Source organism: Equus quagga, chromosome 5 (genome assembly GCF_021613505.1).
Source record: "Equus quagga isolate Etosha38 chromosome 5, UCLA_HA_Equagga_1.0, whole genome shotgun sequence".
Taxonomy (NCBI): Eukaryota; Metazoa; Chordata; class Mammalia; order Perissodactyla; family Equidae; genus Equus; species Equus quagga.
Genome location: NC_060271.1, coordinates 38,882,139 through 38,906,386, shown reverse-complemented (window position 1 = coordinate 38,906,386; position 24,248 = coordinate 38,882,139). Strand labels below are relative to the sequence as shown.

The 24,248-nt window shown below is 40.5% G+C and overlaps 1 protein-coding gene across 6 annotated transcripts in view; it reads left to right on the top strand.

Annotated features, from left to right (window-relative positions):
- Nucleotides 1–24,248, top strand: part of PRDM2 (PR/SET domain 2) — a 117,242-nt gene that overhangs the window by 4,496 nt on the left and 88,498 nt on the right. For 3 of the 6 annotated variants that reach the window (XM_046661961.1, XM_046661957.1, XM_046661960.1), the window contains exons 2-4: nucleotides 1,595–1,678; nucleotides 14,849–14,966; nucleotides 16,920–17,023. In XM_046661961.1, the coding sequence (XP_046517917.1) occupies nucleotides 1,595–1,678; nucleotides 14,849–14,966; nucleotides 16,920–17,023 (306 nt within the window). Of the gene's footprint in view, nucleotides 1–1,594; nucleotides 1,679–7,353; nucleotides 7,511–14,848; nucleotides 14,967–16,919; nucleotides 17,024–24,248 lie in introns of those variants that run through there. The other 3 variants (XM_046661962.1, XM_046661959.1, XM_046661963.1) reach the window with 3 other exon arrangements.

Genomic DNA, 24,248 nt, shown 5'->3' with positions numbered 1-24,248 from the left:
ACCTAGATGTTGGGCCAGTTCTTGATTTTTAAAAGACAGTAACACACATGTTCATTCCTCCCGGATTTTCCTTTCTGTTTCTCAATACCATTAATTAGTTCATTGCTTTCACAGTGTGCGTTTGTTCGTGGAGTGGAGCGTGCGTTGTTTTGGCATGGGTTGCCATTTCTGTGGAACCCTGAGTAGAGGGCTCATTCTTAGAAACATTAGTTCAGACTTTCTTTTTTTTTAACCTCTCCTCTGCCACACTGTAGTGTTTTTTTTTGTTTTTTGTTTTGAAGCTTATTAAGCTTTCATTTTTAATACTTTGTAATTACCCATTGTTTGTAAAGGGAAGATCGAAAGTTGTTTTTAGAGACCAAAACTGATCAAATGGGAAAATTTAAGCATTCTGTCCTTGAAAAACATATTCATAGAATAAAAACAGGAGGGCAGATATTGAAATGTAAGATGTGTGTCTCCTTACAGGAGGTGTGGGATTACCTGGAGATTTAGCAGTTCTGCTATGGATATTTCTGTAGCCTCAAAGGTGTTCCGATGAGTAAAGCCAGTTATGTGGATTTAATATATTCTAAAGCAGGATTCTTATTTGCTCGTCTTAATATCATTTCACTTGCAGTTATAGAAATTTTGGGGTGTCAGAAGCATTTTCTTTTGAAATCTTCATAAACATATTTTTTTAAAATATGAAGGACAAAACTTAAAAATGTGGAGTCTGTAATTTTTAGTGCTTAGGTTAGAACCATCAGACTTGAAAACATTTTATATCCTTCATCAACTGAAACTTCAGACACCTTTTTATCATTTATAAGTAGCTCTAACTAGAGATCACAAGTTCAATTTTATTACGTGGCCAAGTTTAATAAATTCAGGCCCATGTTGCATTGAGAGATGTGAAATCTTTGGAATGGATTCTTTCGATTTCTTTTCATTACTTTTTTTATCAAAAATACTTTTATTTTAATGCAGAGGACCCATACATCATAAAAAATGAATCTGGCAAACACATGGGGCACATGGTTTCTATTATTTTAAGACTTGTAGATTTACTGACATGCTTTTGAAGGCAAATTATTTTTGAAATGGTGAGATGGGGGAGGGAAAAGAGAACAGAGTGGATTTTCACTGTCATTGTCCATCAAAGTTATGTGCATATATATGTTACAGATTTCATTTATTTTCCTATTTTAAGATTGATTCTTAATGCCAACCTGGTCACGCAAAGGAGCTTGCTGTTCTCCTGCCTAGGACCTTGTTAGAGGAGTCTTGGTTCTGGATTAGAATGACTGTGAATGCTTCCAAAGTGGAATCTAAATACTGACATTGCTTTTTTTGCATCACTGGTCAGCATTTATTTCAAGTGGCTACAACTTTAATCTTAGGCTTAATGATGCTTTAATTGTTATACTGTATTAGGCTAGTAATATTTTATATCTAATGTATTTAGACCAGTTTGACACCTCAGACTTTCACTTGAATATTCCATTTTATCAAATGAACTTGCGTTTAAAGAAAGTCCACATGCCATTCATGAGCTGTAGCAGTAATCATGTCTTTTTCTGGCTCTTTTACAATTTCATTTTGCTTTTGACAGGTTTTAATATCAGATCTGCAGAGGACTGCCTTTGATGCCAAATGCCAAATATCAATGGAAAAGCGTCCTCTTATGTTTCTAATGGTTAGCACATTTCTGATTTGAGTGTAATTTAAATGGTCTGGTAGTAATGAAACTTTTAGTGGATTATAAAAATTGTCCACTTTCTATGAGTAAAATTTTCAGTGTCTTTAGTTATGTTTTCATTATTTGAAGAATATTAGTAGTATGATATTTAGACCTGACTATTATGTCATGGCGTGAGTGTTTTTCAACAATTATTCCAGTAACTTTTAAAAATTAAGAATTGTTTCAGGACGTTGTATGTTTTTCCCTCTTGTATTTATTCTTCTCATTTCAGCCAGTGAAAATGAGCAGTAAATGTTGAAAAACTTCAAAATAACTACACAAAATTTCAGGTATTAAAAAGATTTAACTTGAGCCAAATTGATTTTTAATTAAAATCTTGATGGTGAGTTTAGGGTTGCATTATTCCCTCTGGGGACCGGTCAGCATTGCTTTGATGAGTTTTAGCTGTCAGATCTGTCTCTTATGGTGAGCATGGTCTCTAAGACAATAACACAGAATCGCTCGTTCATGTGTGCCTGACAGTTGAGTTTTACGGACTGAAGGGTCCTGGGAGCGAGCATGCCATATTGTTTGCGAGTGAGTCCTTTAGAAGAAGCAACAGAGGCCAGAGCCTCCCAGATTTTAGGCACTGGCTGTTGATGCAGCATTCTGAACTGCTCAGTCTTATCAGCATGTTCCAAGTCGTTCCTGGTGTGGTGGCTCGCCAGGCTCTCCCTCCAACCCCAGCCCTGGGCTCCACAGAGCCCCCAGACCCATATGTTCTTTGTCTGCCTTTCTCTTCTGGTCTGTTCTCCACTCAGCACTTACCCCTTTCTTAATATCTCTTATCTCCCCAATTTGGAACCCAGCTTTCTTTGCATGTGAGCCTTTGTTCCTTCCAGCTGAGCCCAGGCCTGGTAGGGAAAGAAGAGGAGCAGGCACTCTACTCTCTCCCCTCACTCTCCATTGTCTTTTCTCTCCATTTTCAAATCATAGATATCTTTTTCTTGCTTCACTAACATTCCACATCCATCCGATATTTAACTTTTGAGATGTTCCGCTATTTTCCTTATGTTTTTTCTAGATTTATATAGGAGAATCCAGACCTTTATAAGTGGCTCTCTCATTCCATAAAGAGTTTAGAATGCTGTATTTTATAGAACATCCAAGGTGAGCAAACTTCCATGATGTGAATATGCTCATAGTAGCTTCAAGTAGATATGCTAGAGTTTAATACCACCTCTGTATTGCTTGCTCAGCCAGCTTGCCAGGCCCTCCGTTAAGTATTGTGTATACATTTTCTCATTAATTCACTTTTTGCAGCCACTCTATGACGTGTAAGTATTATAGCCATTTTATGGGTGAAGACATTAAGGTCCAGAGAGGTGGCATGGCTTGCCCATGATCACTCAGATAGTAAGTGGTAGAACTCTGATTCACACTCAAGCCTGTCAGATTCCAGAGCACAGCTTCTTGGTCACCATGCTATACTGCCCTGTCAGTCAGGATACGCTTTGTTATGCTGTGCTAACAACAGGCAGCCCCAGAATCTCGAGGCTTAACACAGCACCTGTTTCTTTCTTGTTCTCACTACACATCCAGCGTGGGTCTACTGTTGTGGTTGCTCAAGAACCAAGGATGATAGAGGCTTTGTCTCAACGCATGTCACTTCCACTCACATTTGGCCACATCTATCTTAAAACTCGGGGCGGGGAAGCAGCGCAGTCCTGTCAGATGCCGGAAGGAGAGGAGAGCCGTACTATTTGGATACATCCTCAATGATTTTCCCCCAGCTTTATTGAGATATAATTGGTGTATAACACTGTTATCCCTAATGATTTAATACAAAGGCCTTGATTACTAATTTATTGAGTCACACTTAATTTTTTACAAAGAATCTTTGTATAACTGAAATTGTTACTAATATTTGAAACTTTCTATCAATATAGTAGTTTATGATTACAGCATCTCTGCATCCCAATCAGTAATCTGTGATATTACCAGTAACTTGTAGCAAAGCAATTTAGCAATTTAGCCTTCCAAACTTGTTTTAAAGTTTTATATAGTAAGATAACAAAAGAAGCTTTTAATCACTTGATGCTGCAGATCCGACCCTGAGAATTGTGATAAGCCATCCATAGTTCCATCATCTTAACTGTTCTGAATGCTCGTTGATTCCCTCGTTCATCCTGCGTAGACAGCATCCCCGTGTGTTGTGGATTCTGCAGTGAACTAGGTAGGCAAGGGCTCTGCTCTATGACACATATGCATAGAGGGAGACAGTTAAAAAGCAGGAAGACAAACAAGATCATTTCAGGTGGTGAGAAGTGCTGTGAAGACAGTGCAGCAAGGTGACGTGATGAAGAATGGTGGTGCAGGTGAGGGAGGCTCCCTGCATTCGGTGGGCGGAGCAGGTGGTTCTGAAGGGCTGGTTAGTAGCACAACAGACATGCAAGTAGGAACCGAGAGCCAGGTATATGAAGATCTGGGCAAAGAACATTCTAGGCAGAGTGAACAGAGAGTGCAAAGGCCCTGAGGTGGGAATGAGCTTGCAGTTTCAAGGAACAGAGAGCAGACTCGGGGCTGGAGCTTGGCAAGCATCCAGGTGTGAGAGGCAAGGGCTGGATTTATGGGGCCTGAAGGGCCGTGGGAAGAAGTTTCTGTTTTATTCTAAGTGTAGTGGGAACCTCTGGACAGTGACATAATCTGATATCCATTTTTTGGAACATCATCCTTATTGTGCCGTGGAGACTGGCTTGTAAGGAGGCAGGGGTGTAGTAATATGTTTGTGCGCTATTGAGATTAATACCATATTTGAGGACAGTTTCTTCCATTGGACAGCTTAATGGACCTGCCAGCTTTTTGGAAAGAGAGTCCTTTTTTATATGTTTCTGAACTATTTGACTGCTGTTCTTTTCCAAAGGCAACATATAAGATTTTCTTGTTCTGTGTCCCCATCTGTTTATTGTTATTGTAGTCTTAATACTCATTCCTTAGGCAGATACGTTTTAATGCTATTTCAGTAAACTGAAGTTTGTTTGATTTCCTCCCATTGTTTGCCCCCAGAATGGCAGCTAAGAGTCTTGTTTGCAAGTCTAGACAAAGAAGAATTGTTCATAGAATTTAGAGTATTTTCATACTCTGATTCTTGAGTGTCTTTTGCTGGTAACAACAGTTATGATAGATGTCTTAGTGTGAATATACTATGATGTGCTCTTACTTTTAAGCAATATTGAATTTAATCTCTTCTGTTACCCACTGCTTTTGCTCTCCAGTGTGTTAGTTTTGGTCAAATTGATACTTAAGAAGCTAGGTGTTTTAATTAAGTAGATTGAATCTGGTATAATAATTTATGGTCATTCTCTGGATGGAGCGTGTATAAGGAGTTACTGCTATAAATTTAAATGAAATACCAGTAGAAGTTGCTCATTCTTATATTTTGAAAAATAAGCACAGTCGTATGTGTCGCCTACGTAAGATGGTACACGTGGCCTTAGGTCGCAGCAGGCAGCGCCAATGCTGTGCTGTGCAGTGGAGTTACCTTCCTAATTCCAGTGACTGTTTGTTTAGGAGTGTGAGGAGAGGGGAGTGGACAGGAAGTGGAGCAGGCTGGCTCCAAGGCGTCCAAGGCCACAGTGTGCCTGGAGCAGAGCAGACGAGGGAGGAGTGACTGGTCAGAGAGGTGTGGGGTCCGCTCTGTGGTCATTGCAAGGACCAGAGTCGATTTTGCCCAGGGAGATGGGAAACCATTGGAGGGTTTGGAGCAGATGAATGCTTTAGTTGGGTTAAGAAAAAACACTGATTAAAAATTTTTTTCCAAAGCATCTGTATTTTTGTCCTTTATTTTCTTGGGGCATTAAAGTTCCATTTTAACATCATTTAAAGAGGAGAGTGTAGGGTTTAGTTACTTATTTTACTTTAAAAATAAACTTTGAGTTATAATTTCTGTGCAGTAAAATGTACTCATTTGAAGTACAGAGTGTTGAGTTTTGACAAATATGTACACTTCTGTAACTACCGCTGCTGTCAAGATATGGACATTTGCACCTCCCCACAAAGCTCCTACTTGCTGCTCTGCACTTAGTCCTCCCCCCAGCCCCTATTCCAGGCAACCACTGATTGGCTTTCTGTCCCTGTGGGTTGGTTTTTCCTCATTTCTTGTGAACAGAATCATATAGTACGTGCTCTTTTGTGTTTGTCTCCTTTTGGTCGGCATAATGTCTTTGAGATTCATCCATGTTGTTGTGTGTAGCAGTAGTTTATTCCTTTTACAGAAGATATTTTGTGGGAGAACATTGTACCATCTGGATAAATATGTTCATAGTTGTATTTCTAAAGATTTGGTGAAACCCTGGGATGGCTTTCTATCTTTCATTTTAGTTATCCCAGCCCCCCCTTTTTTTCTAATCTTCAATATATATATGGTGTTAAAGTAAAAAACACTTTTGCTGTTTTAGCACATTACTGATATAGAATTACATTTTTATAGATAATTTATAAATCTGATTTTTCAGACATTTTAAAAGAAGTCTTCTAAGTGAGGTAATTCCTATCTCTCATAACTTAAACCTCAGTTAATGAATGTATCATTTAGGAAATTAACCTGTTGAATAACAGTGGCACTTAAATCTCATTTTGAATCATGTATTCTACTAGATAAATTAGCTATTTTTATAAAATCTGGAGCATTGTTTTTCTGAATGAAAATATTTGATTATTTCTGAAATTTGAAAAAAAGTTCAGCAACTTGAATAGCATTTCGTTGTATAACTGTGGCAGGAAGTGTGGCAAGAAGGCTTAGGTTTTTGTTATTCTGATATTAACGCTTCAGTAGAGAAGAAGGTTGTAGGATTGTTTAGCTCTGTCTCACCTTTGCTGTCTTTTGACTCACATTCCACCTTCACTCCTGACTTTGCCACTCCAGCTGTGTGACCTTGGGCAGGTCACTTGACTTCTTGCTATTTGCTTTCTTACCCGTTAGATAGGGGTAGTAGTGGGGCCCACCCCATGCAGCTGTGGTCAAGAGTAACCGAGTTAATAAACGTGAAGCCCTTAGTCTAGTGCCTGGAGTATAGGAAACACTGTGGAAGTATCATCATCATCATCGTTATCATTATTTTCAGCCAGTGATTAAGTCTTGATTCTGCCCTATAAAATACCTCGTAATCATTGTTACTGTTTGAATTCGGACCCAAACACACCCTGTTTGGACTATTCCGGAAGCCTCCCAAGTGGTTTCCTCCCTGACAGTGTCTCTCTCCCATCGAGCCATCTCCATGTGCCTTGAGTACTATACGTGTGCAACATAAGATTGAAATCGGAAAAGTGGACAGTCTTCATGACTTGTTTGGAATGTCTTTGTGGATGAACTGGAATGTGAACTTGACCTAGAAGGATGTAGAAGATATTGACTAGTCAGAAGAACTGGGGCCAGAAGGACTGGTGGCTTGGGGTCGTTATCAGCTGAAAGCCTGAATTGCGAGAGATGCGGAGTGAGAGGACCTGGTCTGGTGAGGGAAGAGGCCAGCGGTGGGGCCTGTGTGGCCAGGGAGGAACTTGCAGAGTAAAGTGGGGATTTTTCTGAGACTTCTTCCAGTAGAAATTTTTTTTTTAAATAAAGCTGTGGGTGGACCAAACAGACTCCGTCTGACCTGAAAGGTTGTAGCCCCTACAGTTTGCTGCTTTGGACGAAGATGGTTTGAGAAGTGGCAGCCCTGCCTCGCCAGTAGCAGACTCCGTGGGAAGGAGGCACCGGAATGCTCCTTCTTCCGCTCAGCCCGCCCCTTCCCACCCTGTGTCAGCCTCTTCCAGACAAGGAAGGGTGTGGCAGGTGGAGAGAGCTCTCAGGTACCTCATTTACTTTGCTTCTCTTGAACCTTAAAGTCTCTAAAACCAGTAGAGGAACTGCTGGGTTTTATTTAGAAAGTTTTTAAAAAGATTTTTGAGGCAGATGCTTCAGCCTATAAATAGGACGATTAATCAGGAAGGCAGAGGGTTTGGAGAAGTTGAACATAGAATAGACTGGATGCCAGAAAACCTTCCTGTCACATCTTGTCATTGTCCTGCCCCAAACCTTCTAGTGGTGTCCCCCCGCTCTCGAAGTGCCATTCAGTCTCCTCACGCTGGCAGCACTTCCAGGTTCTACAGGTCCTGGCGGCGGCCACCTCAGCTTTCTCCCTGGCTCCTTCTGCCCCTGCTACAGTGGCCTCTTTTTGTTCCTGACCTGCCAGGCCCTTTGTCTCCTTGGGATGTTCCTCTGGAGGGCTCAGTCTGGAGCACACAGCTCATTCCCATCCTTCAAGTCCAAGTCTCTGCGTCGTCTTCTCTGAGATGCCCTCCCCAGCAGCTACCCTAACTCAAGCAGTATCCCCCCCTTGTCTCTGTCTGTCACACTCTTTACTTCACTGAAGGGGAGTACCCCATCAGTCTCCTGTGTTAACCGGCAGGCTGCAGGCAGGCAGGACCCCTCGCCTCTTCACTGCCGCTTTCCTGGAGTAGTACAGTGCTGGCACATGGGACGCTCGTGGGACATTTGCAGGACGGGTGGAAATTGCTGTGTTATTTCAGATTTAAAGGATGATGGTGGCAATGGCAACTGGAGAAAGGGATCAGACACAACAGATTTTGAAGGCTCCCCAGCAGCATTTGACTCTGTTGACCTCTCTCCATTCTTTGAACCTTTTCTCGGCCTTTCTGAGACCATGCTCTTGGGGCCCCATGTGCCTCTGTGATGACTTCTTCCAGGACTTCTCTGCTGTTCCTGTTCTTCTGCTTCTTCTCCTGAGGGCTTTGTCCTTGCTCTTCTGTCGTTCTCTGCTCTGCGGTCTCATCCCCTCCCATTGAATCCGTTAGCGGTTGAGTCTGTACGCTTACAGCTGTCTCTGTGCGCCCAGACCTCTTGGCACTTGACTGCCAGACACTTGCTTGTTTGTTCACAGCGACCGCTGCTCTGAGTTAGGCATCCTGTGCCAGGCACTGGGTGCGGTGGTGAGGGAAACAGAACCTGCCCTGTGTGTCTGTGATCTAATCCTGCTTCTAGGGGAGAGGCCATTAAACAAGCCAGCCGGTAAGTGCTTACGAAATGCGGAGTGCTGTGAGCTGCGGAGAGTCTGGTAACAGGGCCTTGGAGGGGAGATCCTGCTAGGAAGGACCACCGCGGGACAGGCTTCCTCTGGGTAGGGCAGAGCCTAGAACACAGATGCAAATTGGCTCCTTTAGGTAATCTTCTTGCCTTGATGGGGTCTCAGCACCGCCCCCCCACCCCCCATCCTGGGGCTTAGAAGCAAATGATGGCAACTCCTCCTGCTTTTCTTTCTCATCCGTGCGGGAGCCCTAACTGGCACTGACGATTAGGTGTTGTCTTTAATATTTTGAAGCTATGTATCCCAGTTTATTCTAGTATATTTTGCTTGTTCTCTTCTGGTGATCAGTGGTGAGGCCCTGAAAATAAAAAGAATCCCTCGTGCCTGTTTTGGAGGAGCACCCCCTCCAGTTGTACCGAAGAAGCAGGGGAGGTAGGGCACAGATGTGTGGACCCAGCCTCCTCCCTCACTTTCCTCTCTGACCTCCACACTCTCGTCATCGCTCCTGTTCTCTGCTTCTCAGTCCTGAGGTCAGAGGCCCCGGAAGATCAGAGGCGGTCTCACTTAGTACAGCCGTTTGCAGGCTGTTGGTTTGTATGGATTATTCTTTGGATATTTACCAAGTTAGAAATTGAAACAAATTGTTTAAACTTTTTAAACAAATATAGATTTATGGGAAGTTGCAAAAATAGTACAGAGAATCTAGTGTACTCTTCTTCACTCAGCTTTCCCCTGTGGTGACATCTTATGTAACTCCAGTACAGTCTCAAAACCAAGAAATTGACTTGGCACAGTAGTTCATTAGACTGCAGGCCTTACTCATAAGTCAAAAAGTTTTCAAACACAAGATTAAACAATCACACATTCCATTAGCTGGCAAAATGATGACATCGTTGCATGTCATAGCCTCCCGAAAACTCTCCTTTACATATGTAAGAGAAAAGGCAGATGACATCTGAGTATTGTTAGAACAATAACTCTGACCTCGTGGACCCCTGAAAAGGACTTCCTGGGCGTCCCTGGACTAGAGTGCGAGACCCCACTGGGTTAGAGGTTAAGATGGGGACTCTGGACGTCTGGTGTTTATCTTGGCTCCACCACTTTGAAGCCATGTAGCTTGGGAAAGTTACTTGACAGGGCTCCTCTGCAGCGTATTATTTGAGTTTGGACGCCAAAGCCTCGCTGGCTTTGAGTCCTAGCTCTGCCACTTACTAGCTGTGGCACTGGGAAGGCTTCAGTTTCATCTGTGAAATGGGGATCATGAAGTTACCCACAGCCAGAGTGGTAGTGTGAAGATTAAATGAGGCAAGATGTAGAAAGTGCTTGGACTAGTGTCTGCATAGTGTCCTGAATACTCTGTCTGTGTTAGCCGGGCTTATTGTTGTGATGACGCCGTGAGGTGATGCACGGAAAGGGCTTAGCATAGATCTTGGGCCAGAGGCAGCAGTCAATGTCAGACTCCCTATGTTCCCCCTCAAACATCATGGGAAGGTCATCCTGGGCCAAAGACAGGTGTTAGGGGAAGGCAGAAGAAGGACCTTTAACAGGCTCTGCAGCAGGGTCAAAACTGGAGAATGAAAATATCTCTAAGGTTCCTTGTGTTAGAAAGGGAGAAGAGCAGATCCGCTAGCCAGTGAGCTTTGTGAGGAAGGGGCCTCAATCAGCTTTGTTAACTATTGTATCTTCATGGCTCAGCACAGTACCGATGCTGAGCAGGCACTCAGGAAGTGTTTGTTAATGATTGAGCAGGCACTCAGGAAGTGTTTGTTAATCATTGAATGACAGACTGAATGAGGGAGAGATGCCTGTGGCCATTAATTGGGGAAGGGAGGGTGTATTGACTTTCTTTTAATTTGAGGTAGGAAGTTGGAGACATCGAATTAATGAGATCAATTGGCAGTTAATAACTAAGTAATTTATACGTTAACTTAAATTTAATACATTATATTTAATACATACTGTTCCAGATCAGTTCATTGATACATGTTTGGAGACTGTACTTCATTAAGGAGTGAAATAACGCGTCCTTATATTTCCTATTATGTAACAGGAAAGTAGAGATGTCTGTGTAACTTCCTCCATACTTATCTCAGTGATCAGGGTTAGAAACCCTTAAAATGGGAATGTGCCTTCATTCAGGGCCAGCAGGACTGGGGTGCTGGGAGAAGGAGCCGTGATGGCTCCCTCCTGGAGCTTGCGATCTGCTCCCTGGTTGGCTCCCTTCTGCTTCTCTTGCTCTGTGTGGTCCAGCAGATGATGATGCATTTCTCCTAAGGCATTGCCCCAGCCTGCCTCTCCCACCTCACTGCTAGCTGCTTTTCTCTCACCTTCTCTGCTCCAGATACATTGCTCTTTCTACTCGTCTGTTCTCTGAGCACACCAAGCTTATCTCCAAGTCAGGATTCGGTCCCTCTGCTTCCCTTTCCTGGCGTGTGTTCCTCCATATCATTACAAAATTCTTTTCCTTGTAGAGAGGGCCTCCCTGAGGATGCAGTCACAGTAGCACCCTGCCGCTTCTCCATCACTGAGTCCCCTTCTTGTCCTTGATTTTTCTTCAGAGCATCAGTAACTACCAGGCTTTGTATATCTTTGCTTGACTTTGCCTTCCTCACTAGAGTGATGCATTTAAGGCCAGTGTGATGCCTAAAACGTGGTAGGATGCAGAAATATTTTAATAAATTGGGTAGATGTTGCAATTACTTTTGACAAAATCAGTCTGGGAAATATTCCCAGGGTCAAGTTGTGATTCTTCAGCATGAGAACCAAGATGACCCTGTTTGGAATATGATATTACATCAAATGCATCTAATACTATCAGGATATACATAAAAAAGAGATTCTAGTTTATGAGTGTGTAGGGGAGAGAAATTTTCTTTTAAATGTTTTTTTGTTTCAAAGATTTACTTGTAAATTGATTGCTTGGAATTGAGAGCAAGTCATATTTTCTAGAAGAGGATTCTTATATTGACCCAGAAGACTACCTACTTCGGATTCAAGAAATTCAGGCACACATGGAGAAAATAGTTTCTGATAGATGACCCTGCTATTTTATTTGTTACTATCCCTCCTTTTTCTGAAAAAGATTTGTTAGTGTACAAGAATCATTTATTCATTCAAGTATTTAAGTGACAACAAACATTTCATGTCTACTGCTAAGCACTGGGAATGCAACATTGAATAAGATGCCAGCTTGTCTTTATTGCAGTCTAACGGCAGGTACATTAAACATGTAATTATACAGATAATTACTTAAAATTGTGATAAGACCTATGAGGGAAAAATAAGGAAGGCGAGAGGGTGGTTCTATGCAGGCAAATCATCTCACCGCCTTTTACTTCGCGAGTCACTGATTTTCTAAAGATGTTCCAGTCAGTTTCCAGCCACAGCCACTGCCCTGGAGATTCCAGCAGCTGGAGAGGCGCGAGGAAGGCCTTGCAGCCGGCCAGTGTCCGGATGGCTTGGTGTGGACTGAGGTCCTCCTATTTAGTTGAGTCCCGTTATAGTGTGAAGGACACTGAAATAAACAGAAAGTAAGCTTTTCTCTACTAGGTGAATGAGCGCAAATTAAAAATAATGGGGTAGCTGAAAGCAGATAAATAAACGCATAGGAATTTTCCTTATTTCTTTTTCCTGTGACAGCTCTGCTGAGGTCCTTTATAGTCACAGGTGTTTCAGGAATTTTAATATACATCGTCTCCAACTTACACTCAAGTGACAAATTTCCTGTTGGATGACCATTCCTATCTTAGGTGCCATCTCCTGCCGACATTTCCATTTAAGTTTGGAGGTTTTAGGGCAGAGGTTCTTAGATTGTATTTCAGCAGAATCGTTTTTGTTTTTTTAGCTTTATTGAACTATAAGTGACAAAATTGTGAGATATTTAAAACGTACATCATGGTGATTTGATATACATATACATTATGAAAGGATTCCCACTGTCTAGTTAATAAGCACATCTATCACCTCTCATTATTTATCTTTTTCTCTTTTTTCCTTTGGTGAGAACATGTAAATTCTACTCTTTCAGCCAATTTCGATTCTGTAGTACAGTGTTGTCAACTAGAGTTCCAGCTTTTACACTAGCTCGTTAGACCTGATCCAGCAGAATCTTAACTGGAAACACCACCTGGTTACGAACTTGGGCTCTAACTCAGACGACTTCCCTAAGCCTCAGTTTCCTCCTCTGTGTGTCTGTAGGGAGTAGGGGGGCTGGGAGGAGGCACTGATGGTCCCTGCCTCTTGGCTGTTTGGAGTAAACTCTGTCATGGGCGTCAGACAGTTCGCACAGGGCCTTGCCCGAGGAGGCCCCAGAGGTTGGTTAGTATTAATATAATAGGGCCTGGACGTGTCAGTTTAGGTTAGCTGACACTCTGTTTTCAAAGCTCCTGGGGAGGTTAAGTGGTGTCAAATCATTTTAAATCTTTGCCTAGGGTCCCATCTGAGAAAGGGAAAGAAAAACTTCTCTTGTGCGAAATGGCCACGTGCTGTTAGGACTCACAACTCTGGCTGTTACTTGTTAAGACTGCTTAATTTATCCTGTTAGAAAAGTATTATTATGTAGCCTAGGACACCAACTACCAATTTAATACCTTTTCCCTCTTTGGGAAAAATTTATTCATGTTTGCAAAAATCCACCTTATAGATTAACATTTTAAAAACGAGGACACTATATTTAGAAGTGAGAAATTTGTGGGCTAGATTTCTTCACACTTCAGCTAATTAGAAATACCGTAAGACCATTTTCTGGGGCAATTTTGATATTCCCATGTTTTGGAAGGCATTTAACTTGTGCTTGGTGATACTGTCGGGACCAAGAAGTAAATCCAGCAGGATGGAAGCATTTGTGCTTCTGAAGTCTGTGCGCTGTCAGCTTTGCCCTGCCCAAGAATGAACCCGAGTAGATGCTCACTTTTGCCCATTCTGGCTCCAGGCAGGCCGGCTTCATAATATCTTGTTCGTGGCTGTGAGATTTATTTCTCTCAAAGCGGCCTATTGATATTGTAAAAAGATTGAAATGCTGGGATTACGCAAATTTGGCAGTTGTTTTATTGGCACAAATTATTTTCTTGGCATAAAACATTCTTAAAAGACTACAAGAGCTTCATTGTTTTGGGAAAATTGATCTTTTTAGTTTGGAGTTTGCTTTTTGCCTATATTAGTTTCTTTGAAAATCCTTGAGAAATGTTTCGTTTTGTGGTGAAATAAAAAACACTCAGACTACAAAACCCATCATTCTTTGCGGTGTCATGAAATGCACAGCAGTTCTTTAGGGCATATGTGGTACCAGTTAATAGACACTTGGGTTTCCTTTGCTTTGAAAGTTATTTTTAAACTAAGTCTTGTTCTACCAGTTGGCTCAAATCTCCCCTTTCTATTCCCTTACATGCATATTGAATAGTAATCTTATTTCTTAACATTATGATGAATTTTAGCATAAACTTTGGTCAGTAATTATATAAAATTCTCTGTTTGTTAGAGAGTTTGTGATACTGTGGTGACTCTGCTCTTTAGTGACTTGGTATCCAGTGGTAAATTCCTGTTTCCTGGAAGGCCGTACTTCTGTTGAGGGCCCCGAGTAAGCTGTCGTGTTCTCGGTCGGAATGTGCAAGCCCCTGTGAAGGGGTGTGGTTGCTGGGGGGTGAAAACTTGGCTCGGTGGGTCTGATAGCCCAGCTCGGTCATTATCGTGTGTGCCGGCTGGAAGTCTTTATTTAAATAGAGAGCGTTGATTTTTTGTTTTTAAATGTTCGAAATGGTAGCTTTTGACTTAAAAAGTAAGCTTAAGCTGTGCTTTGCTGCCAGATTCTGCAGGAGTTTAAAGCAGTATGGTGCCAGAGATTTACATATTTTGAAAATGGCTGCAGGTGGCTGGGACAAAATAGATGAACACAGACATGTTTGAAGGTTGCATGGTTTCCTTTGGAGATTCACAGACAAGTGTCAGAGCAACTCCTGAAATGCTTGCCATCATCGCCTTGGTCTGGCTTGCCAGTTTCGAGTTTCAGTTACATTTTTGCATATTTGCTTATTGGACCAGAAAAACACCAAAACACTAACTGGGCTTTCTTCCTTTTGCTGTGATCCTTCTGCTTCTTGACTTGCAGAACGCTCCTGAGCCTGTAGCAGCTGCTGAGACCCTCGCCGAGGTACCTGACCATGTACTTCGAGGCCTTCCAGAGGAAGTGAGGCTTTTCCCATCTGCTGTTGACAAGGCTCGGATCGGTGAGTATAAGGGTCGCAGAGGAGACGGGGAAGGGGGTGCAGGCTGTGGCGAGGCTCCCTTTGCCACAGTTAAGGTTGGGAGCTCACCATAAAAGCAACAGATTTACATTTTGACTTGGAAGATTATGTAGTGTTTATACATTTTCCAAAGTGAACGTAGATTACAAAATTTAAACTAGAGAGGTCAGCTCGGTGGCGCAGCAGTTACATTTGCACATTCTTCTCCAGCGGCCTGGGGTTTGCCAGTTCGGATCCCAGGTACGGACATGGCACCACTTGGCAAGCCATGCTGGGGTAGGCGTCCCACATATAAAGTAGAGGAAGATGGGCATGGATGTTAGCTCAGGGCCAGTCCTCCTCAGCAAAAAGAGGAGGATTGGCAGCAGATATTAGCTCAGGGCTAATCTTCCTCAAAAAAAAAAGAAAAAAAAAATTAAACTGGAAACACACACAAATACCCCCTCCCCCCATCTTTTGTGACCCAGCCTGAGTGTCCCCCTTCCTCTGTGTCTCCCTCAGCCTCTTCTTCCCACAGAGTGTCTCACTCCCTCCTCTGATTTCACTGTGACTTGAGCATGATTTTACTATGATGTTTATTTCATTATTTTGTACTTGTTTTCACGTCTGTCCCTTTCATTGATTGTGAGTACCTGCACTTATCTTTATGTCTCTAGTACCTGATGCTTCATGGACCTCAGTAGGTACTTGAATGAGTGACAACCTGAGTGTGCCTGAATGCTTCTGGCTGGGATTTCTCATTGAGTACAAGCCAAACTTTTGTGTTTTTGGACTTATTTTTGTGTCCTAATCTTTAGACAGAAGCCTAAGGAAGTAAATTATGAAAGTTTAGTTAAAATACAGTCTTGGAATGTATCATGTTTGTATCCTGTTTTCTTTTTTTTAAGATGTATTTCTCATATTCCAGTTTTATGTATATATGTATGTGAATAAGTAGCTGATAAATGCTTTTCCTAAATGTCATTGAAAAGTTATGATGTTAGTTGAGCATTTATATTGTATTGGTCGCATGAAAGTGATTGATTTTGTACTTTCCCTATTTGATTATTAGCTGTGTTATGAAATGGGATTCAGAGCAGACTTACAGAAAAGTAGAATTCGTGTATCTTAGCTGGACAGGACTGTCTCAGCCCCACCCTCCTCCTGTACACGAGGAAACTGAGGCCAGCGGGTGAGGGAGCCTGTCCAGAGTGCTGTTGTCAGTGAGAGTCACTGCTGGGTGCTGGTTCCCTTGACTCCGGGGCGGCCTCCTGCCGTTTTGCCCACTGCTTCTTCATCTTGTCTGTGTGCCTTATGGTCAGGGCAGGGAACATGGAAATACCCTTGAGAATGCCACAGAGCAGTATGAATCTTGGCTGTTTGAAACTCTGAAAAGTACGTTGTTCCAGGAGCTAAGTTTTCAGGAAATTTAGCTAGAGAGGAGAGGGTTTTCCACCTTGAGCAAACAAACTTCAAAAATCTATATTCATCAAACTGTATTTGTAATCCTTTATGAAAGCAACTCATGTTCATTGCAAACCATTTGGAATCTGTAGAAAAGTAGAAAGAGGAGTTTAAAAATTGTTTATAGGTTCACTACATTATGATATTTTTTCTCTTTAGTTGTTGTGATTGTGCTGTTCTCTGTGTGTTTGTGATTGTACTGTCTGGGTAATTTCACATGTAGAAATTAAAAACAAGTATACAAAATTCTTTCCTATTTATAAAACAATATAGATTCTGTGCAGGCTATTTGGAAAATGCAGAGCAATGTAAAGAAGAAAAATAAAAATCTCTGTTGAAGATTTGATTTAATTTGATGTCACGATCTCAGTAGATTTAACATTTTCTTGCTTTTAGGCTGTCTAGCCTTTTAACTTTTGTGAAACTGAATTGATTTTAATGCTTCAATTTTTAAAATAACCACAAAACAAAAATATTGGTTTTATTTTCTAGGTGTCTGGGCCACTAAACCAATTTTAAAAGGCAAAAAGTTTGGGCCATTTGTTGGTGATAAGAAAAAGAGATCTCAGGTTAAGAATAATGTATACATGTGGGAGGTAAGAAAGAATTCTGGTTCTTTGTTTATCAGAGTTCTGTACATTTTTTAAGAAATCATTCTATTCTCTCAGGATTTGATATTTTGAAATTAAAATGATCATCTTAATGTGTTCTTTAAAATCAAGATTATTTTCATTGAAGGGAAAATGTATTTCCTTGGCTACAGACTGCTGTTTGCATCTGTATTTTGAAACTGCTTGGCTGTCAACAATAACCGGCAAGTCCACTTTTTATATTGCCTCGTTCAGGGTGTTTGGCTTTGCAGCCAAGACTTTGGTCTGTTACTTTACAGGCTTCCAGATAGACACCATAAAAGACACTTCAAGGTGGCTGCAAATAAAAGACTGTTAGATTCTTCTCTATAGTTTCGAGAGTAATCTCTCTGTTCCTGGAGTATTCAGAGTTGAATATGTTTAGCACATGGCGCATTTGTATAGCACTTTGAACTTTCTGAAAGGCTTTCATTCTGTTCATTTCATGTTCTCACAACAATCCTGGAAGACCGAGCAGAGCATTAACACCCTGCTCACAGAGGTGCAGTGGTCAAGACAGAGGTGAACTGCTCCTGCCCAGGGGGCCCTCATGTTGAGAGTGGTGTCGATGCAGCGCTAGAACCCCCGTCTCCTGCCTGACGGTGCAGCGATGAAAAATAGTTCTTTGGGTTGCCTGGGTCCAGTGCTACCTTGAGCTTTGTGACTCTGGGCAGGGCACTTACCCTCTGGGCCCTGAAGCCCTCAGCTTAAAAACTGCAGAATAAAAAATGTCTCAGTAAGATAGCTGTGAAGATAACACCTGTTATTGTTTCCGGGAGAGTTGCATGCAAATTCAGGGTTTGTGTCGAATTTAGATCAGGTGCCTTGGGAAGCTCCTCACATTATTATAGGAAGTCAGTGGTGTGACAATCCTTTTTAAAGCAAGTGAAGTTTTTTGGTGGTAAGGAAAAGCATTTTTATCAGATGGTCTTAAATTGAATCAGATCTGATTCACACGTAAACATAGAAAAGCTTAAAAATCAAATGTGCCTAGGAAATGTCTGGATTTTTCCCGTCAGAAAGGCTGTGGCATTTGCACGTTTGAGGGATGTTGCAGTTTTTCTCAATGCTACAAGCAGTGTTTGTTAATTTGAAAATTCTGAGTTTCTTGCAGTAATTTTGAGTTTATTTGTTGCGAATCCCTTATAATAAATCTAATGACAGATAACCCAAGGTGCCTTGGGAGACAAGGCTTTACCCTGAGAATAATTTGTTTATTATTTCACCACTTTTGAGGTAAAAGAACACTATTTGTAGAAAAACTGCCCAGCCAAAAAATGATGTTAATTACTCAAGATAATGCCTGAATGATTAAAAATGTCTTGACCACAAAACTGTGCTCCAAAATAAACTGCATTTTTAGTTTTAGAAGTTTCCCAAGGGAGGGTAACAAATACGTTTTACCGGGTTAGCACTAATCTTAGGATGATGGCAGGGAACCAGGAAATGCTTACTCCAGTTCTGTGTGTGTAACGCTAAGCTCGAAGAAATGCCACTAGTATTAAATCTAACTTTATGGTTTGTCTTTTACCCAGCATAACAATTTGATGTCATTAGGCATGTCGTATAAATTATTACTAGTCCCTTTTGGTAAGTTAAGCTCCATTTGTATTGAAATTCATACATAGTAGCTTGGTGAAAATTGTAATTTGGAGCCATGACCACATTGGGGATTCGATTTGTATTGTGAATTTGTTGACATCCCTTTGTTAACTTAAGATACTTCTACTTATGTACTACCACAGGCCCTGAATCCTTATGACATGGCCAGTTCTTGTTAGTCAGGTTTAATGATTTAGTTCTTGTCAAGGCTGGCTGGCTTTTCCTTCTTGCAATTAAAACAAAAAAATGTGGATGTCATTTAGATAATTCCGACTGTGAAGTATATATTCTGCACAGAAGCTTTTAAGCCTTTTGCTATGTTAAAACAAAGTTATATATGACTTTTATATGTAGAAGTGTGCATTTGGCAAAGTATAGGAAGACTAAATTATAATGCACTTATTTCTTATAAAGAAGAAAATAAAAATTCAGGTAAAATGTAATATTCCCCCATTAATTTATTCCAACCTTGGTCATATCCTCAGACTTGCATCAGAATGCCTCTTATTAATGTAATAGAAACTGCTTATCATTAAGATCTCATCGTGGCATTTGCTCTTCCATTAAAGCCCCTTAAGACCAGCTTATCTTTTAGCAGCCCGGAGTTTTGCCCCAGCTAGAACTCCCATTTTAAAGTTAATCCAGGACAAAGTGTTAAATTGCTTTTTTTGAGCCCTTGATTATCTAATGCAGTCTTAAGTCCTCTAAGCTTTCACTGAAAACATTCTGTTCGATCAGAAATAACAGGAGAGAAAAATTAGAGTATCCGCAGAGTGAATGCACAAGCCAGTCAGGCTCTCAGAAGAGGAGAGCGCTCTTTGATCAGTTTCTGGTGGAAACTGCTAGCCACCCGAAACGCTGGACTTCGTGTACTGCTTCCCTCGACTGCCCCGCCACACACTGAGCAGTCTGCAGTGTTCTAAAACCACTGCTGATGAAAGCCTTTCGCATTCACTTCTAAGGCTCAGATTGCTTCTGATGAACAGAACTTTTAAATTGTTTGCATACAAGATATTTTAATAAGTCTTTTAAAAAAATAGAGTGTATTTTTTAGAGCAGTTTTAGGTTCACAGCAAATTGAATAGAAAGTACAGAGTTCTTATAAACCCCCAACCCCTGTAAACACACAGCTTTTCCCACTGTTAACATCGCGCACCAGAGTGGGCCATTTGTTAAAATCGGCGAACCTGCATTGACGCATCATCATCACTTAAAGTCCGTAGTCTACATTATGGGTCACTCTTGGTGGTGTACATTCTAAGAAGTCCTTTTTAAGTTATAAAAGTAATACGTGCTCATTGCAAATTAATGTAAACAATACAGAAAACTATAAACAAAGTAAAAGTCATCTGTGAATATCTTGGTGAACATTCTGTTAACTCTACCTCTCGTTTTTCTTCCGTCTTTCACACACTCTGGTACATATACAAACACCATATATAGACATTTTCTGCAGTTGAGATCAAACGTGCATGCAGGTTTGTAACGTGCTTTTTTCTTTCAACATGTGGTGGATATATCTGTGTCATATACTTACCTACATCTTTATTTCTTATGGCTTCCTAGAATCTCATTGTTTTCTTCCACTATTTAACCAGTTGGCTATTTAAATAGTTTTGATCTTTTCATGATATTGACAATACTTTGAAGTATGAAACTCTCTTTATATCTATATTTGCTGACCTGTCTGGTTATCTTCTGAAGATAAATTCCTGCAAGTATAATTGTAAAGTCAAAGTTATATACATTTTTTGTTGTTGTTGTTGTTGTTGTTTTTTTTTTTTTTGGAGGAGGATTAGCCCTCAGCTAACTACTGCCAGTCCTCCTCCTTTTGCTGAGGAAGCCTGGCTCTGAGCCAACATCCGTGCCCATCTTCCTCTAGTTTATACGTGGGACGCCTACCACAGCATGGCTGCCAAGCAGTGCCATGTCCGCACCCGGGATCCGAACCAGCGAACCCTGGGCCGCCGAGAAGCGGAACGTGGGAACTTAACCGCTGCGCCACCGGGCCGGCCCCAAAAGTTATATACATTTTAACCTTTGGGAAATTTTGCCTGATAGACCTCCAGAAGGATTATCCTAATTTACATAGCCATGAAGAGTACATATTTCTTCCCATCTTTTTATTTATTTTTTAATTTTTTTTGTGAGGAAGATTGGCCCTGAGCTAACATCTGTGCCAGTCTTCCTCTGTTTGAGTAGGATACTGTCACAGCGTGGCTTGACGAGTGGTGCTAGGTCTGTGCCTGGGATCTGATCTTGCAAACCCCTGGCCACCACAGTGGAATGTGCAAACTTAGCCACTAGGCCACTGGGCAGGCCCCTCTTCCTATCTTTTTAAAACCTAATATTGTTAATCTTTTAAGATTTTTTCCTCCTCATTCTTATAGATGAAAACTGTAGTTTACTGCTTCTATTTGCATGTTATTCATTCAGGCAATGAATTTTGAGTCAAGAGGATAGGAGGGAAGAAGTAAAATTGCATTTCAACTAAAATCGATAGAAAAATTATTTCTGTAGAATGGGAAGACTTTAATGTAATTTTTTAATTTAATTATTTTTATTGCAGTAACACTGGTTTATAACATTCTATAAATTTCAGGTGTATATCATTATATTTCGATTTCTGTCTAGATTGCATCATGTTCACCACCCGAAGACTATAATTACAATCCATCACCGTACACATGTGTCCAGTCACCCTTTCGCTCTCCTCCCTCTCCCCGTCCCTTCTGGTAGCCCCCGGTCCAGTCTCTGTCTCTGTGTGTTCATTTGTTGTTGTTTTTATCTTCTGTTTATCTTCTCTTTATGAGTGAGATCATACAGTATTTGGCTTTCTCCCTCTGACTTATTTCGCTTAGCATAATACCCTCAAGGTCCATCCATGTTGTCATAAATGGCCAGATTTCATCATTTTTTTATGGCTGAATAGTATTCCAGTGTATATGTACACCACATCTTCTTTATCCATTTGTCCCTTGGTGGCCACCTACGTTGCTTCCAAGTCTTGGCTATTTTGAATAATGCTGCAGTGAACACAGGGGCACATATATCTTTATGCATTCATGTGTTCATGTTCTTTGGATAAATACTATGCAGTGGAATAGCTGGATCATATGGTAGTTCTCTTCTTAATTTTTTGAGAAATCTCCATACTGTTTTCCATAGTGGCTGCACCAGTTTGCACTCCCACCAGCAGTGTATGAGGGTTCCCTTCTTTCCACATCCTTTCCAACACTTTTTGTTTCCTGTCTTGTTAATTATAGCCATTCTGAAGGGCGTGAGGTATGATATCGCATTGTAATTTTGATTTGAATTTCCCTAATGATTAGTGATGTTGAGCATCTTTTCATGTGCCTGTTGGCCATCTGTATATCTTCTTTGGAGAAATGTCTGTTCAGATCTTTTGCCCATTTTTTAATTGGGTTGTTGGTTTTTTTGTTGTTGAAATGTATGAGTTCTTCATGTATTTTGGATATTAAACCCTTATCAGATATGTGGTTTGCAGATATCTTCTCCCAGTTGTTAGGTTGTCTTTTTGTTTTGTTGATGGTTTCCTTTGCTGTGCAGAAGTTTTTCGGTTTGATGTAGTCCCATTTATTTATTTTTTCTATTGTTTCCCTTGCCCTGTCAGACATGGTACTTGAAAATATGCTGCTAGAATTGATGTCAAAGAGCGTACTGCCTATATTTTCTTGTAGAAGTTTCATGGTTTCAGGTCTTAAATCCATTTTGAGTTAGTTTTTGTGTATGGTGTAAGATAATGGTCTACTTTCATTCTTTTGCATGTGGCTGTCCAGTTTTCCCGACACCATTTATTGAAGAGACTTTCCTTTCTCTGTTGTATGTTCTTGGCTCCTTGGTTGAAAATGAGCTGTCCATAGATGTGTGGGTTTGTTTCTGGGATCTTGATTCTGTTCCATTGATCTGTGTGTCTGTTTTTGTGCCAGTACCATGCTGTTTTGGTTACTAGAGCTTTGTAGTATATTTTGAAATTGGGGAGTGTGATACCTCAGCTTTGTTCTTTTTTCCTGGGATTCCTTTGGCTATTCGGGGTCTTTTGTTGTTCCATATGAATTTTAGGATTCTTTGTTCTATTTCTGTGAAAACTGTTGTTGGAACTTTGATAGAGATTGCATTGAATCCTTAGATTGCTTTAGGAAGTATGGACATTTTAACTATGTTAATTCTTCCAATCCAAGAGCATGGAATATGTTTCCATTTCTTTGTGTCTTCTTCAGTTTCTTTCAACAATGTTTATAGTTTTCAGTGTACAGATCTTTCACCTCTTTGGGTAAATTTTTTCCTAGGTATTTTACTTTTTTTGTGGCATTTGTAAATGGGATTGTATTCTTAATTTCTGTTTCTGCTACTTTGTTGTTAGTGTGTAGAAATGCAACTGATTTTTGTATGTTGATTTTGTATCCTGCAACTTTACTGTATTCATTTATTATTTATACTTATTTCTCAAAGGTTATATAAAATTATAAAATTTTGTCATATAAAATTATGTCATCTGCAAATAGTGACAGTTTAACTTCTTCCTTTCCAATTTGGGTCCTTTTTATTTCTTTTTCTTGTCTGATTGCTCTGGTTAGGACTTCTAATACTATGTTAAATAAGAGTGGTGACAGTGGGCATCCTTGTCTGGTTCCTGTTCTTAGAGGGACAACTTTCAGTTTTTCTCTGTTGAGAATGATATTAGCTGTGGGTTTGTCATATATGGTCTTTATTATGTTGAGGTACTTTCCTTCTACACCCATTTTATTCAGAATTTTTATCATAAAGGGTGCTGTATCTTATCATGTGCTTCCTCTGCATCTATTGAGATGATCATGTGATTTTTATTCTTCATTTTGTTAATGTGGTGTATCACATTGATTGATGTTGAACCATCCCTGTATCCCTGGAATAAATCCCACTTCATCATGGTGTGTGATCTTTTTAATGTGTTGTATTCGATTTGCCAGTATTTTGTTGAGGATTTTTCCATCAATGTTTTTCAGTGATATTGGCCTGTAATTTTCTTTTTTTCTGTGGCCCTTGTCTGGTTTTGCTATCAGGGTAATTTTGGCTTTGTAGAATGAGTTAGGAAGCTTCCCCTCCTCTTCAATTTTTTGGAAGAGTTTAAGAAGGATAGGTATTAAGTCTTCTTTGAATGTTTGCTAGAATTCATCAAGGAAGCTGTCTGGTCATGGACTTTTATTTTTTGGGAAGTTTTTGATTACTGTTTTCATCTTATTACTGGTGATTGGTTTATTCAAATTCTCTATTTCTTCTTGATTCAGTTCTGCAAGGTTGTATGAGTCTCAGAATTCATCCGTTCCTTCTAGATTATCCAGTTTCTTGGTGCATAGCTTTTTGTAGTATTCTGTTCTCTTAGAATCTTTTGTATTTCTGAGGTGTCTGTAATTTCTCCTCTTCATTTCTGATTTTATTTGAACATTCTCTCTTTTTACTTGGTAAGTCTAGCTAAGGGCTTGTCAATTTTGTTTTTCTTTTCAAAGAACCAGCTCTTGGTTTCATTGATTTTTTTCTATAGTTTTTTTAGTCTCTATTTCATATATTTCTGCTCTGATTTCCTTCTACT